The 16,103-nt window shown below is 37.7% G+C and overlaps 1 protein-coding gene across 1 annotated transcript; it reads right to left on the reverse strand.

Annotated features, from left to right (window-relative positions):
- Position 1: 1 nt before the first annotated feature.
- Positions 2 to 5,382, reverse strand: LOC139114762 (glutathione S-transferase A-like). Its single transcript, XM_070676660.1, has 5 exons — positions 5,124 to 5,382; positions 3,945 to 4,010; positions 2,548 to 2,700; positions 2,062 to 2,130; positions 2 to 461 (listed from the first exon to the last, which is right to left on the reverse strand). The coding sequence occupies exons 1-5, from the start codon at positions 5,289 to 5,291 to the stop codon at positions 237 to 239; spliced, it is 681 nt and encodes a 226-aa protein (XP_070532761.1). The 5' UTR covers positions 5,292 to 5,382; the 3' UTR covers positions 2 to 236.
- Positions 5,383 to 16,103: the final 10,721 nt, after the last annotated feature.

Consider the following 16,103-nt stretch of genomic DNA (forward strand, 5'->3'; position numbering starts at 1 on the left):
AAAAAATACCACTTTTTTTCTAACACAGTACTAATAATTTTTATTTTTTATATTATTGAGATATTTCGACATAAAGACGAATCAATGAAAACAGCATTTTGTGTAGTGATTGCACTCACACCCATCACCTGTCACCTGATAAAAGGAAGCAGAGCAAAGCCTACCCATTTGTTACAAATCATGATCAGTTATTGATACACAGTAGCTCATAATACAAGCTCGTATGCAAGTTGAAATTAATATAAATCAGTAAACGCATCTTGGTTTGGGGATACTTTGTAATGTGGCGGCCACGATGCTTGAATAGATGGTCTTTCCTTGAGTGTATTGTAATACCTTGCAAGGTTTGGAGCGTGTTTTTCCAGGTCCATTCCTTGGCGGACAAGCACAGCAACCAATGGGAAGAGGCAGCAGTCGGCCAGAGTGAAGTCTTTCCCAGTGATGAATGTGTTTCCTCCAAGCTATGGAAACAAACATGGTAGAATGCAAAGATGTGGATGTGTATAACACTTTTATTGCTTGCCAGTACGTTGTCATGGCAAAAAGTGCAAATTGCAAATTATTCGCGACTCAATAAGTTTATACATAGCAACAGAAGGAGAGATAGACTTTGTAATTTGCACTTTTTGCCATGACAACCGGCAAGCAATAAAAGTGTTATACATATCCGTATTCATTTATCTGAAATGTTCGGTATTCGCGACTCAATCAACTTCATATACAGCAACAGAAGGAAACATGTCTCCATTGTAAATTGGTGTGGTTTCTGTCGATCAACACACACTATAACGCCTACATCTGATAACTCGGCAATTATTTCTAATCGTCTCATCAATCGTCATTTAACTGAAACGATCGGGAAACGCCAATGTACTCAACAATCATATTTACCAATGACCTTCATTGGTACTATTTTAATGCAGGGTTTTTAGAGATTAAACAACACGCGATAGACGATTATCAATCGGAGCAAACATGTACAAGACATATGTCAATCTATAGGTGAAAATGGGTAATGAATATCTTTTTATTTCCACTTTCAAACAAAGATGTCTTGATATTGGGCAACAGTTATGGCATAGTGAATTGGCCAAATCCACAAAGATGGATTCATATCGTTTATTTAAAAATAATTTGTCATGTGAAAAGTATTTGAGATGTATAAATATTGAGATATTTAGATTATATCTTTGTAAATTTAGAATTTCGAATCATAACCTACTAATTGAGAGTGGTCGTTTTGAAGGTTTGCCAAGAGAAAACAGATTATGTCAGTTGTGTGATTTGCAACAAGTTGAAACAGAATTTCATTTCTGTTTAATTTGTCCAGTTTACAAGGAATTAAGGAAGAGATTCCTCTCACCATTCTTTTATGATCAACCATCACTGACGAAGTACTCTAGCCTTTTCAGCTCGGAAAATACTCATACCATATTAAACCTGGCAAAGTTTATTTATTATAGTTTCAAACTAAGGGGTAGCCTTTTAGAGAAAACTTGACTTTGTTCACGTTTATCTCTGTACAATTTCCATTGTAGTTCTTTCACTAGAAGCCCCACTATACTTGTCTGTATATTTATTTTTCAACCTATTGTATGAAAGGCCGGTGGCCTAAGATACTGAATAAATTATCATATCATATCAGTGAAAATGGTCACTTTATGTAGAATTTCATTGATAAAATCTGAAATTATTTGTTTACATTCCTGATAAAAACCAGCCTTTCACACGTGGGGCCCATTTGAATGATTTTTCTTTACTTATACATCAATCCTCAATCCACGTTGACTCTTGATTCCGATTATCAATGCCAGGCTTTTTTTTCTGGCATATTAATAATAACTTTATATTCATTTGTCTTTCCACTTAATTAAAAGGTTTAAATGTGGCTTATAATATTATGCTGGCTAATTTAATGAGAATTATCACTTAGAAGTGGCTAATTTAATGAGAATTATCACTTAGAAGTGGAAAAGTTGCCTTAAACTGTTCAATTAAAGTTTTTTGTTTGTTTGTTTTGTTTTGTTTTGTAGAAATGCAGCGATGCAAACGCTATCTTACCTGCCTCAAGTATCCTTCCCACAATTGTATCTCCGCTCTCAGTTCAGCTTTGTGTTGTTTGAATTTATCCTGTGGAATGAAAGTATCCTGTGGAATGAAAGTACCGCAGTTTTTGAAATAAATGCTATTTGACTCATCAGGCGTCAGCGGTACCAGGATGAGAATAGTGGTAAATGTTCTGCATAATGGCAACTCCAGTACATTCCACTGTTTGTCCTGGTTTTCGTACAGGTATAGAGTGAATAATTCTTAAAGGAGAAGGTTGACCCTTCAGTACTGTCTATTGTTACTTTTGATTATGAAAGACGCTCCGAAGAACAATCGACAAGAAACAAGATGCATTAATTTCATCAGTAATAATTCAGAGTATTTTTGTAAGGTGAATACGATTGTGTGAGAGCTGAGGGTCATGGATATTCACTGAAAATGCTTTTTCACCTATTTCTAATCGTTAGCTCCACTACTATGTAGACTTGTACCACTCACCTGAGAAATGTTATTTTCGTTTCTGACAAAATAGTACATGACGGCTCGCATTTTCTCCATCAAAGGGTTGACCTCTGTTATCCTTTGCAGAACACGGGCCTGCTTGGCCAGGGCACTCGGTATCAGTTCAGTACCCTGACCTTTGAAGGCAGCCTATGAGAACCAAAAATAACATAGTTAAGTAGCACTTATACTATTTTTAAGCTCACAAAAAATGTAAAGGGAAGATATTAGTCTGTTTAAAACACATTGAGCAGAATGTTGGCACGTACCTGAGGTACAGGTTTGTGTTGGAAAAAGATATGTTGTTGCACAACCCTGTGGTAAGGTTACGTTTGTGATTGCAAAGAGGTAACATATTTGCTCTACTCTGTGGTGTGACAGGTATCAATCGATAAAAGGAATCATGTGCCATCTTCTTAGAATTTGATTTGCTATGATTAGACAATTGCTCGTAATCGCGATAGTCACAGAGTTACTATCAGTGTAGTTACGACTGTCAATTAGCAATACCGCTATGCTAGCCTAAAACTGAAAACCATTCCCAAGTTATAGATATGCCTTTTGTCCTTGAACTGACAGAAACAAAGATGTTTCAACATGCAGTTTGCTCCTGTTTCCAAAGCACTCCCAAACGTTTGCTTGATAAACTCAGTATGTCATTTACTGTTTAACCATTTTTGCATATCATAGAAATTGGAAACGTAACGTTATTACAACTCCAGGCCCACACAGCCACACGATGGCAGTTTTGTTTTTGAAATATAAATTTATTCCAAAATTATAAAAAAAACAAAGTCAAATCTGCATAACTGTGACGACAACTGTAACGGTTATGCAAACCAGGACCTCTTGAGCGGCGCGTCCTCAACGATGGGGCCGGCGGATCCAGCTGGCTCTGTGAGCCTTGGTTGCTCGGAACACCGTTGAGGGCGTGTCACCTTATCGTGGAAGCAACTCATGAAATAGGTCAGCCGTCGAGCATGATAATTGATATCATGCACTTAATAATTCAAACTGAGAACATTTGACCCTTAGCTAAGGACAGGTTATATTGTTCTCGTTGTGCAAACAGCATTGCCATGGTGATCCATTCGCAAATAAGCTTCTATGGAAGTTATTGGCCTCACAAATGATTTACAACTTCTCGAAGCAATAAAATATTGTGAAGGTCAGCCCTTTCTCACTCAAGTTTCTGCAAATGTGGCAGATCAGAAAAACGAGCCTGCAAGGCTTAAAAATTATTTCTCTTTTGAGGTACCTGAAAGCTTTCAGTCAAATGTACATTTGCTACCTTAACCATTTATAATGTGTATTTCCCCTGGAAGTCGTTTTGGTGAAGTGTGTTGTACGACAAACGACTGTCAAGTCTCGGATAACTTAAATGTAAAGCATACCTCCAGATAGAGAACTGCTGCGATGGAATCGTTGACGATGACGTCACCGTGTTTCATTGTAGGAACCTACAGATAAATAACATAAACGTATTTCCGGCACGTTTTATTCTGTGTTTTTTTTTTTTAAAGGGAGGGTGTCGACGGAACTCTACTCAAAGGTTGCCAGGGACCCCTACGGCCGATGTAAACGCTGTATCTGGGGTACGTTGGCGATGGACGAAAGTTGAAACATGTTTGTTGACAATGAATATCGTAAAATTTAAATGTTGCAGCTATGTTGACGTGATGCATCTAGATATCATGCATGAAATACATTGTTTGTAAACAAGAAAATCGCACAAGCGCAGTTCCGACGACACCCTCCCTTTAAGTATATCGTCCGTGTTTATGATAAATTGACAGAATCTCCACGCCACCTCTGTAGATAGTACTTTTTCAGGATGAGGAGATAATTTGTACAACATTCTCTAACCTATACGCCGATATGTGAACTCTGAAGCAAATTAGCCCAGGACCATTCTCATTGTTCACTTGCCTGCCATGCTGGTCTCCAACTACTCAATTGTTTCGATAGAATGCGCAAATGGGACAAATATTCGATTTGGATTCTCAAATCTTTTACAATATTCTTTTGGCCTAACCACTTGTGAGCCATCATTTTGGAGCTTACGGAGAAAATAAAAATTCGCAGGCTTAGTTTTTGCAGTGTTTTTGTGACAGTCGGGAATTTTACTTCCCCAGTAGAGATAACACAGGAATTGTGGCCATTTTGAATTTCAAGTATCGGTAAGTGTTTCTTTAGTACAAAATATTTGCACGGTGACCCCCGGTTTTTCCTGATTTTGAAAGAGAACGATTGAAAAGTTGCCCTGTGGAAAGTTTAAGCAAAAGTATTTCTTTCATTTTCGAGGCGCGACATTCCTTAATAGGAGAGATTCACGCACAGGTACACACAACCGTAGGGTCATGAAGGCCTGTGATGAAAAACTCATAACGGACCAGAGATTCGACTGTTCCTCTGTCTTTACAGGTAGCTGCAATAATTGTTGCCAATTTGCATGCGTCGATTTCATGCGCTACACAGCCAAAACGATGGCTACAATTATTGCAGCTACCTTTACTGGCTAATCCGAGTCGACCTCTATATGGACGGCTGCATCAAGGTGTCTCAAGTCTTACCTGACCACGGGGATTTATTTCCATTACTTCTTGGGATTTGTGTTCTCTCTCGTCGAACGAAAGCAGCTTGTTCCGGTAACCGCTCAAACCCTTCTCCTCCAATGTGATCATCACCCTCCAGCATGGGCTACTTCCAGAACCCCAGTACAGAAAGATTTCGGATGCCATTTCAGCTGTCTCTGACCAGATCTTGAACTATGGAGTGACGCGTAGACTGCAGCGTGGTCTGGGATCGAATGGTCACGGTCTCTTTGACATAGTGGCGTGATTTTTTTGTAATGCCATTGTACAACGCCAGTCTGATAAGAATTTAGGTGTAATAAATCACTCGACACAATCTCTAAACAGTCTGCCAAGGTAGTACTGTGACCGCGCATCAAGTTACTGTGCAATGCTGCCGCAGTGTAACTGTATAAGCTTATTAAGGTAGCGGTAAAGGCTAGAGCGTCAGTTATAAACTTCAATAAAACTATTAAAACATGAAAGAAGTCAACATTCTCTGTGGAATAAAAAAAAACTAGACATTTGGGGTCATAAGCATTGCAGAGTTATAGCCCATTGAAACTTCTGAAAAACTGACCAAATAAGAGGAAGTTGGGGAGTCCTTAGTGTATTAAGTATGGTAGAGGTCCCCTAGCTTTTAAAAAATGTTTGAAAAGGGAAAGTCATTTTTTACTGTTTTTTAGGAAAGTTCGACAAGGCAGTGCTTGCATTCAGAATGCGTGACTGCTATTATAAATGCATTTTTAGATTCTTTGAGTGTCAAAGAGGTGTCAAAAGTGAGATTAACCAAAAAGACTGCTCTTTGACTTCAAAAGAGGGGTGCAAATATGGCTTGTTTTCAACAATTTTGACAGAATAACAGTTTTCCTACATAATTTATACCAATTTAATCCAACCTTTGAAATGAGATATGGACATGGAATTTTACAGCCTATTAACAAGGTTACAGATAAGATTTGTACGGCATAATTTTCCTGTATTTGAAGTACTTTTTGAAAAATCACATTTTGAAATTTGAAAGAATTTTTAATAATTTTTTGATATGTAAACCCATGTAAAATCATAAAAACAAATTTTATTTACAAATCCTGCCGTACAAATCTTACAATTAATAGTGTCAACATATTTATAACTAATTTGGTAATATTAATTTATTATTAAATTCAAAGATGTAAAAAAATATGAAAAATTAAATTTTAATATTGATTGGTGTCATATTTCAAAATCATGGCTACACACATACAATTTTTATATACTTTGGAGAAAGTATTGGAGTTATCCTGAAAATTTGAACTAAATATCTTGATTCTAACACTTGAAACTTGACATTAACTCTGAGAAAAGAATGGTGCAAAAATAGCCTTTACCGCTACCTTAACCATATTTCTGAGGGTCTGTGCTACGACTGCGTCAATTTCGGCATCAATACTGATCATCATTCAGGATTTCAGTGCTCTAGGTTACTTTTGAGAGTTTCAAATAACGACAAAAATATTAATTTGTATCAAGAACATTCAGAATCATAAATTTATTAATAACCGGGACTGTAATCATGCCATTGTACGAATTTGGCAGGGAATTTGGCATGGAAACTAGTTATCATTCAAGATTCGAGTGCAGTAGGGTACTTGTGTAAGTATACACTAATGACAAAAATATCAAATTTATCAAAATTATTCATAATCATTAATTTATTAATTTTTAACACTCTGGCTATGACTTATAATGCCTTATGGCCCTGTGAATCATCTGGCCATATATTTATTCTCAAATCCCCTCCCCAAATTTATCTTGCAAGCTCCTATGTATTTGTTAGTGTAATCTTTCCGTCATATACATGAGTCAGTATTTTTATACTTTCCATAACACGTATTTGTCCCACAAAGAGTATTAAACCACCATATAGCACATTCATATCAAGAGCAACTTTTAATATATAGGCCTATTTTCTAATATTCAAGTATGTCTACAAGATATAGTGCCTCGCTCTTTGTGTATAAAACACTTGTATTAAATAATTTGAATGTTTATGTATTGCAGTTGAGCAGAAATCCTACTTTGGTTCAGTCGCGTCAAAAATAACAATTTCTCCACATGTCCTATCCAAAGTGTGATTTTCCGCTGACCAATGAGCGCACAGGCGCTCCTTAGCTGCACTGTAAAGTTAAGTGTTCAAGGATAGAACACCAATTAAACGCCTTTTTGTAACACTTTTTGAACGCGTCTAGACGTTCAGAAATTTAACACTACGTGTTCAACCAACGTTCAATTTTTGAACACAAGTGTGCAGATTTTGAACGCTACGACGTACGTGTTCATCAGACATTATATTGAACACCATGGTGTTCCATATCTGAACACACGTTGCACATGAAATGTGTTCAAAAAATTGAACGCATTTACGCGTTCAAAGGGCTGTAACACTTTTTGAACGCATGGACGCCGTTCAACGATAAGTGTGTTAAAGGCTAGAACACATGATGCGCGCTTGTTGAACACCTTTAATTTTGGGCATTCAGGGGGTGTTCAAGCCTTGAAATAACATTACAGACCACTGATATTCAGTAAAATTATTTTATTCTAAAAATACACAAAGCATTTCTAGAGTAAAATACGATAATTTACTGTAAAATGGGCAAATAAACATTGCCAATTTGTATGTAAAGTTTGTCAGAGGAACATACCAACGGTGTTAACACCCTCCTATCAAAAAAAAAAAGAAGCAATAAAAATCCCCATGAACACTGTAGATCGTTTTAAAAAATATGAACAAAGTAATGACAAAACAGGTTTTACTTAAATATTGTGGATTACGTTTAAAGGTTCATACTTGTTTAAAATGTACAAAAAATCATCTGAAAAAGCTCAAAATTTAGCTTACTTATTATGTTGAAAATACATATATGTATGGAATTCATACTTCATTGTTGTAAGATGGTTTCTTAAAGACATTTCCTCTTGTATAGACAATTGTAAATTTTGAAGAAAAAAAGTAGTCAAGCCTTCTCTGGTGCATATGGTATATAGTTGCATTGTCCACATTAAAGTAAACACAACATGTATAGTTGTCAAAGTGTCACAGTAAGGCACAACATGCAGAAAGTGGGGAAAATTGGTCCTTGGCAGGGTAAAACCTATTTCCTTGTCCAACAAAGTCCTTCATAAACAAAAAGGTTTGTTTGTTTGTAATATCTTTAAATAAACAATGAAATAAATGGGTGACATTTCAAAAATCTACTTCTCAGAAATTAAAAACATATTTGTAAAGACCTTTCAAATTCTGGTGTACCTTGCTATTAATTTTTATACAAATGTTTTTACCAAAAATGGTAAAAATCACCCTTAAAATTAAAAAAATGTAGATTTCATCATAACGTATATATATCACATTCTGGTAATCCCTCATATCTTAAAAATGTCTGAAATGTCTTTAATTTCTTAAAAATACAAAGTTCCAAATTTCTGCATAATTTGAACAATCTGAAAAAGGCTATCAGTAGAGATCTATGTCCTAAATATCAAAGCTGTTCAATTAGCAGTTTTGAAGAAGATTTTTAAAGATTTGTTGACCAAAAATGACGAAAATTGCCATGAAATACGCCGGTATAAACATTTGAATATTTCATCACAACTAGTACAAATTTGACTAGGGTCATTCTTAGGGACATGTTTACCAAATATTGAAGTAAAAGAGTAAAAAGTAAAAGAGAAGAAGATTTTTGCCAAAAATAGCAAAATTAGCCTCAAAAATATAAATTTGCATAGTTCATCATAATTTGAACATATGTGATTAAGGTAATCCCTGGGGACCTGTAATCCAAATATTAAAGGATTCGTACAGGCTGTTTTGAAGAAAAACCTTGGGATGTACAAATTTGAGGGCAATGCTACACATCCACCTATTTAGCTGACGGCAAAGCTAAAAACTAGTTGCTAAGAACAAGAGACGTGTTGAGCTACAATACAAAATTCTCTTAGGTTTGGTAGCATGCTATGATCAACTAAATGTTAGAAGGGCATAAGCTTCCAAAGACGTGAAGTCTCCTTTATCAGATGCAAGGGGGAATGAAAAATTGAAGCAGAAAGTGACAGAAAATTCAGAGTGAAAATTTCAGAAAATTCAGTAATTCAGAGTGGACATTTTTACTCTGAATTTTCCGTCGCTTTCAGCTCTTATTTTTCATTCCATCCTTGCATCTGATAAAGGAGACTACACGTCTGTGAAAGCTTATTCTCCGGCAACATTTAGTTGATCATAGCATGCTACCAAAGCTTAGATTAATTCAGAACAAAAATACAGAAACTTATCAAAATTCAGTTACTGACCCTCGGAAGTTTAAATCTACATTAGAGATGAACTGAGGTTCTCAAGCTTGTTTCCAGACAGCTACCTGTACACTCATCTTCTTCATTATCTGTACCACCAGCTTCTGTAACAACTCTTCGATTTTTCAGTTAAATCCAACTTTTTACATCCTGAAAATAGTGCAACAATAGGTAATATGGCGAGATGAGACTTTAAATGAAAGACAAGGAGCTGATTAGGTTAAGGAAAAGGGGAGACTTTCATATACAGTGCCTCTTTTCAATACTGTTACAAAATATTTGCTTCTTCTTGTCATCAACTGATTAAAATAAAAAAGCCAAACTCTCCTATGCTGAAACAATACATTGTATACTCTACAATGTTTAATTGATTTTTTACATGCGATTGTCTCTACTATTTAAAAAGACATGTGTTAGCTGTGATTACGCAGCGGTACTATGCAAGGCGTATCGATCGCGCTCAGGTCAAGGGTTATCGCTACAGTTGTGTTGCAATGACCCTTGACCCGAGTGAGATCGATCGATAGGCCATGGCCAAAGTACCACCACAGCTTGTTGTTGGTATACCAGCCACTAAAAGAAAAAAGGTTTCTTCACGTAGTTAAGCTATTTCAAAGTACAATACAATTAATTTCGAAGGATAATAATACAGATGCTTCAAAATCTAATACCTTTTACTATTTTGGAGAGAAAACTTACCCTTTCTGGTCTTGCTTCCGCACGATCACGACTTCAGGGTGCGCTTACAAGAAAAATGTCGCAACTTCCGTTTTGATGCATAATGGGATAGGAAAAGGCACCAAACTTGAACACCAAGTGTTTAGAAATAGAACGCCTCTTGCACGCCGATGTTAAAATTAAAACGTTCATGATGGTTTTCTGATTTTCTTTTCAAATTTTCAAAATTTCAACACGTAATAAACGTATAAAATTATTTTGTATACTTTCTTTTTTAGAAAAATCATGCTTTCAGCAATTGTAGACCGGAAATACTTTTCACTTAGTGGGAAATTCGTTACACCAAAATCCGTGTACGTTTGCCGGACAGCGAGGCAGTAGTAAATTTAATATAGCCATTGTAAAGTAAAAAAAACAAAAGATTGTTAATTGTTTCACAGTATTGTAAAATTTCTGTGATGCTGAGTTTTTGAACACTTGAAGGAGATGGTTGTTAACACTACGTGTTCAGGTTAAGAACACCATTGTTAATAATATGAACACTAGTGTTAACAATATGAACACTAGCCATTCAAATTTGAACACCGACACGTACATTTGAACGCGTATAAAGACGCGTCTAGCGTCCGCTATTTTTAAGTGTGGGTAGCCTACTTAGCAGACTACCCAGCTAATGAGCGCCTGTGTTTCGCAGTCACGATGATGATGACATTATCATCCTATAAACGCAATCTAGAATGAACATGTCCCGGGGTTTACCCCTACCTGGGGACAGGTATCACCCCTGGGTACAGGTATATCCTGTAAAGTTCGAACCAAAAAGCTCAAACTATACAATTAACTCTTCAAATTGAAATGGAGTCAAAAATGTACATTTTGGCGAAGTCCATGAATCAAAACTATACATTTTCTTACAAAATTAGTCAAGATGCTGGCTGATTTGCGATCAAACGTGTCAGTTGCCAGAGTCAAAAACAGGGGTCAAAAGTTTAAACTTTAGTAACATTTTCTTTGATATATCAAAGTCTCTCTCTCTCTCTCTCTCTCTCTCTCTCTCTCTCTCTCTCTCTCTCTCTCTCTCTCTCTCTCTCTCTCATGTTCAATACTTCTTCAAAAAAATCTTACTACCGTTTCAAATGACTTTGCCGGCCAAAGTCTATCATCACGTGCACTCTACCTGTAAACCTCGTCTTGGACTTCATCGTGATGAAAGCAAACCTCGCAACTTATATTAAAGGTACAAAGTCACTATTTTTACGTTTTTGTGATATCAAGAATGCACAGTCAATCGGGGTATCATCAAAACAAAGTTGATGCATCACTTAAAAAAGTCTCAAGAGCTACCCTTTACTGAATTCAAAGAGATGACTTTCTTTTCAACTCCACATGAAACGAACGACTTCTATTTCAACTTGGCTACTAATGACATATAAATATTACTACGATGGAAGTGATTACCAATCACAAAAGCTTGCATGAGTTTCAGCCTTTATGTAAGAGTGAGAGTTAAGCTGCAATAATTATAGCCCACGTCCCACCAGGGCTACAATTATTGCAGCTAAACTCTCACTGGGTGAGAGTTGTACACTGAACAATTATCTTATGCGAGAGTCCCTAAAGTGTTTCTCTGGCATACGTTTAATCTTGTCTAGCTGCAAGCATAGCAGAAGTTGTTTACAGTTTACCAGTATTTCACCGTAGTAAAAATGGCCCTATTCATATCAAGACATTACATGTCGAAGGCCAAGTAGAGGAACAGTTAGAAATCTATCAGCGTTTAAGTCTTAATCGGTTCCCTTCTTATGTGGAGAGTGGATTGTGACATTCAACATGTCCTGCAGCTGTGAAAGAGCAGCTGCTTGTGGTGAAGAGGGCGGTGTCTGAAGAGTCGTCGAATGGTGGCAGCGGCTTTCGATATCATTTTAGACACCGCCCTCACTGCCACGAACAGATGAGCTTCCACATCTCCATAGGCCGCTGAAAATAGAAAGGAAAAGTATAACCGTATTTCCACGCGTTGTACTTTTAAAAGAAAAAAATACACTCTCTTTTTTAGAATGTTTCTTGTACTGCTCGTCCCTACTGTAAAGAGTGTAACGATATTCTCGTTATTGCGCGTCACGCTAATAAAGTGCACACTATTTTCCTCGCACGTGCTTTCTAATGCAATGAAGTATTTTGCATACCCCACTTGCTTGGATTGAACTTGAATCGAAACGTGAAAACGATCCCTCTCTGATTTTGTCTATAATGCACGCGTCTTTATTTCATGATAGTTATGCTTTGGTTTGACTTTAAGTTGTCTTTTCAAGGCCATGTAGCTGTACCTTTGATGATTGTTTTCACCCTTTTTAACGTCAAATTCACGTTCTTGTTTGACATTCCTAAACCCACTATTTGAATTGTCAACACAGCATCTCTAAATGTAAGATGCACCAATTATTGTTAAGATTTGATTTCTAGTCCAGACCAGATTTCACTTGGAGCAGTCTATGTACAGGCAAGCTCAATACTGTGTATCTCTCAACATGCATTGGGGAGTATAAAATGTATTTGTTATTGAAACAGTGAAATTAAACAAAAATACAAAGTAAAAACATTTAAAGCTACTGGCCCTTTACATAAATGACATATTATTGTTTCTCTCGAGCTCCCTTGCAGCACTCTCCTGCTGAAAGCCAGCCATCGAACGGACCATTCTTCTGTTGAATTGAAACATCGATCTTCGTCTGGTCCTTACATAAGCTGACCGTTTTATTAAAACCAGTATGCGGCAGGCAAAATATGGAATTATAATCATGCCATATGATATGATTTTATAAGAAGATAAGAATGGATATACGGTATCTGATTGGACATAGCTCTCTCGTTGTCCCCATCTCTCTCTCTCTCTCTCTCTCTGTCTGTCTCTCTCTCTCTCTCTCTCTCTCTCTCTCTCTCTCTCTCTCTCTCTCTCTCTCTCTCTCTCTCTCTCTCTCTCTCTCTCTCTCTCTCTCTCTCTCTCTCTCTCTCTCTCTCTCTCTGTAAATCAAACCCAAATCAAGAAGATTTGAAAATATTAAAATGATCAGTTACGATTCTTCACCATTTGGTTCAACTTTTAATCGTTAACCAATTGTTGAACACTGATTAAGAATTTGGTCGAAGGGTTGTGAGGGTTGTTTTATAACCTCGTAGAAATGGAGTATTCCGGTTGTTATCCCTTTCAGTTGAAATGTTGTGAATTTTATTGAAGTTAATTCTATGATCTTTTGTGAAACTGTCGGAGTTCATTTATCGTGCGCAGTCTCCGTATTCGTACTCAGTCAAAGTTAATATTTTTAGTCACCTATTAAAAATGATCTGCTTGAAATATAATGAGATTATGGGGGAGTGTTGCAAAAGCGTTATTTTTAGGTAATGAAATGTACATGCAAATACAGTACCGTAGAACGCGCCTTGGGGACAGAAATCAAGGCTTTCAAATTTCAGCAATTCTTTTCTGCACTACAACTTGTTGAGGCTCATTTTAAAGCTCTCGATGAATAAAAGTTTTCACCATCGTTTTTTTTTTGAAAATTTTAGAGTAAACACAGGGACGGCGGCCATTTCGAATTTCAAACATCGGTAAATCTAAGGTAAGGCCTAATCTGTCTCGCTAGTACCAAATTTTGCATGGTGACCCCTGATTTTATTCTTGCTTTGGTAAGAGAATGGTTGAACGTTTCATTGGCAAAAGTTTGAGAAAAAGTTTAAGTATTTTCTCTTTCGAGGCGCATATTACCTTGAAGCAAACACACGATTTATCATAAAATTAGTAAACCCCCGCTGTATGCGGGTAAACACGGGATTTGGTACAATGAGGGAGGGGGTAATTACCATTATATTACAGCGCTTGTCATTTTAGTGTGGAGTTTCAGGGTTTGGCATACACGGATTTTTTGTTTGGCACAGCCAAGGTTTACAGTTCGACACAAAGAAATACCAGACGGAAATGCAACATTTTATCCAAGACAGACGACACGTTTTCATTTCTGTCTTCGTCTGAGAATGCCGCACAGTGCAGTGTTGTTGCATGCAAATTTAAGCGAGTTGTTTTAACGGTCACAACTGTCGGTCTGAACAGAAAAAGACCCACGTTTGATCGTCGTATCTTCGTATAGCTATCGCCTTGGAGTAATCTATCGAAATAATGCAAAATACACGGGGAAGAACCTACACCCGTGGAAAGGCAACCAGCAGTGATCTCCGGCAATAAGTAGTTCACGAAATAGAGGAGATAGGTGGTGATAAAGGCGACTGGTTTTGTACCTCGTGGATCATATGTACAAACAGCGAAGAAATTGCGATTGGCAGCAACGACCGTATTAAAAGAAGATTTGGGTACATTTTGCAAGACCGGTTCAGTAAATCCCCTAGAAACTATCGCCGTGGTCGACAAAGAGTGTTCCTGGACGTTGAAGTTGAGTTCATAGAAGCCCTCAAATCTGAGAAGCCCTCCGTTAAGGACCGTTCAGTTTTTACGGCCTTGGGGGCCGGCAAAATCTTGTCGCCGGTGTCAAAAAATATAGACCCCCTGCATTTTTCGTGAAAAAAGATGACCCCCCCCCTTTGTCAAACGAAAAAATTTGATGACCCCCCCCCGGATGAAAATAACCAAAACATATATGTCAATTTACCCGCACGGTTTGGATTTGAACTCCGGTACGCGGCGCACTTTATTCGTGTAGCAGAGATGCCAGTGCACAAACTTCTTAGCCACATCCATGCAAACGTCTGTTAATTAGGACTCGTGGTACGAGTCCAAAGGGTTGTGTAAAATTGTCTGCGTTTTCCCCTGTATTGGACTTGGACTTGGTACTAGACTCATGCTTGTTTATTGCAATGAGTTCAATCTGTGCCTGCCTATCTGCGCCGCTGCTCTCAGAGAGCAAAGTTGGCGGGAACAAGTTTCATGTGCAAGTTTTGATGAACACTGAATACACAGGTGGTTTCCGTTATGGAAGTCAAACCTGGCTACACCGAGTGAGTGTTACCCTTCAGGGTACAATACAAATAAATGTTTAGTCAATTTCATAACAAATAGCTTCAATTTTTGCATTTATTTTAATATTCCCGGTAAAAATCACTCCCTTTTAGTGCAAATCACATCCCTTGATGTTAAATGGAATAGTCTTCCGGTGTGTTTGACCGAGACTGCGAAGGTTTGAACCAATCATACGCCTGTATCGGGAAAGATTACTGTCACTCTTAGGTAAAAGTTCTGCTACAGTGTTATAGCTCCGTAACATTCTGCATGATAAGAGAACGTGCGGCAATCGACGCATCCTTTGATGTTTGTGTGTCGGAGTACAACAACTTGTACGTTACAGTCAAGAAACCCGTGTGTGCCAAACCCTGAAACTCCACACTAAAAAGACAAGCGCTGTATATCAGCTTGTTAGCTGTGATATCGCAGCGGTACTTGTGGCGGTAATCGTTGGTCATTTTGGGCCACATAGCCACAGTCTGTGGCGATGACCTCAATGACCGATCACGTTCAATACACGCCACAAGTACGCTGCGATATCACAGCTAATCAACTTGTGTGTCTCTGTCGTCTTATTGAGGTGTTCTCTTCACTTTGTGCCAAAACTGCAGAAGACGGACTTTTGAGAGATCGAACGTCGAAAATTCAGCGTCCGTTTATGAGCTTACGTTTGGATTACGTTGACAACACATTAGCTGTGGAAACGCAGCTATCTGTTGGCGGGGTTGCGTGCATCGTTATTTGGGTCAAAGGTCAACCCCGCCACGGATTCCGTGGGGGTTGACCTTTGACCACATAACGACGCACGCAACCCCGCCAACAGGTAGCTGCGTTTCCACAGCTAACAACACACGCACACAGTCTACGCAATACGTTCCGCAGTGCAAAACACAAACGCCTTTTGGCAGTAGACCAAATCATGATAATTTTGCGCATGTTTTCAGTTTATAACATCATCAATGTTG

Source organism: Ptychodera flava, chromosome 2, assembly GCF_041260155.1.
Source record: "Ptychodera flava strain L36383 chromosome 2, AS_Pfla_20210202, whole genome shotgun sequence".
In the NCBI taxonomy this organism is placed as follows: Eukaryota; Metazoa; Hemichordata; class Enteropneusta; family Ptychoderidae; genus Ptychodera; species Ptychodera flava.

Coding starts and splice junctions, on each gene's coding strand:
- LOC139114762 (XM_070676660.1), bottom strand. CDS start 5,291: ATGGCATCCGAAATCTTTCTGTACTGGGGTTCTGGAAGTAGCCCATGC. Junction 4,011..5,123: donor AAATAAATCCCCGTGGTCAG/GTAAGACTTGAG, acceptor ATTTATCTGTAG/GTTCCTACAATGAAACACGG. Junction 2,131..2,547: donor ACGAAAATAACATTTCTCAG/GTGAGTGGTACA, acceptor TTCATTCCACAG/GATAAATTCAAACAACACAA.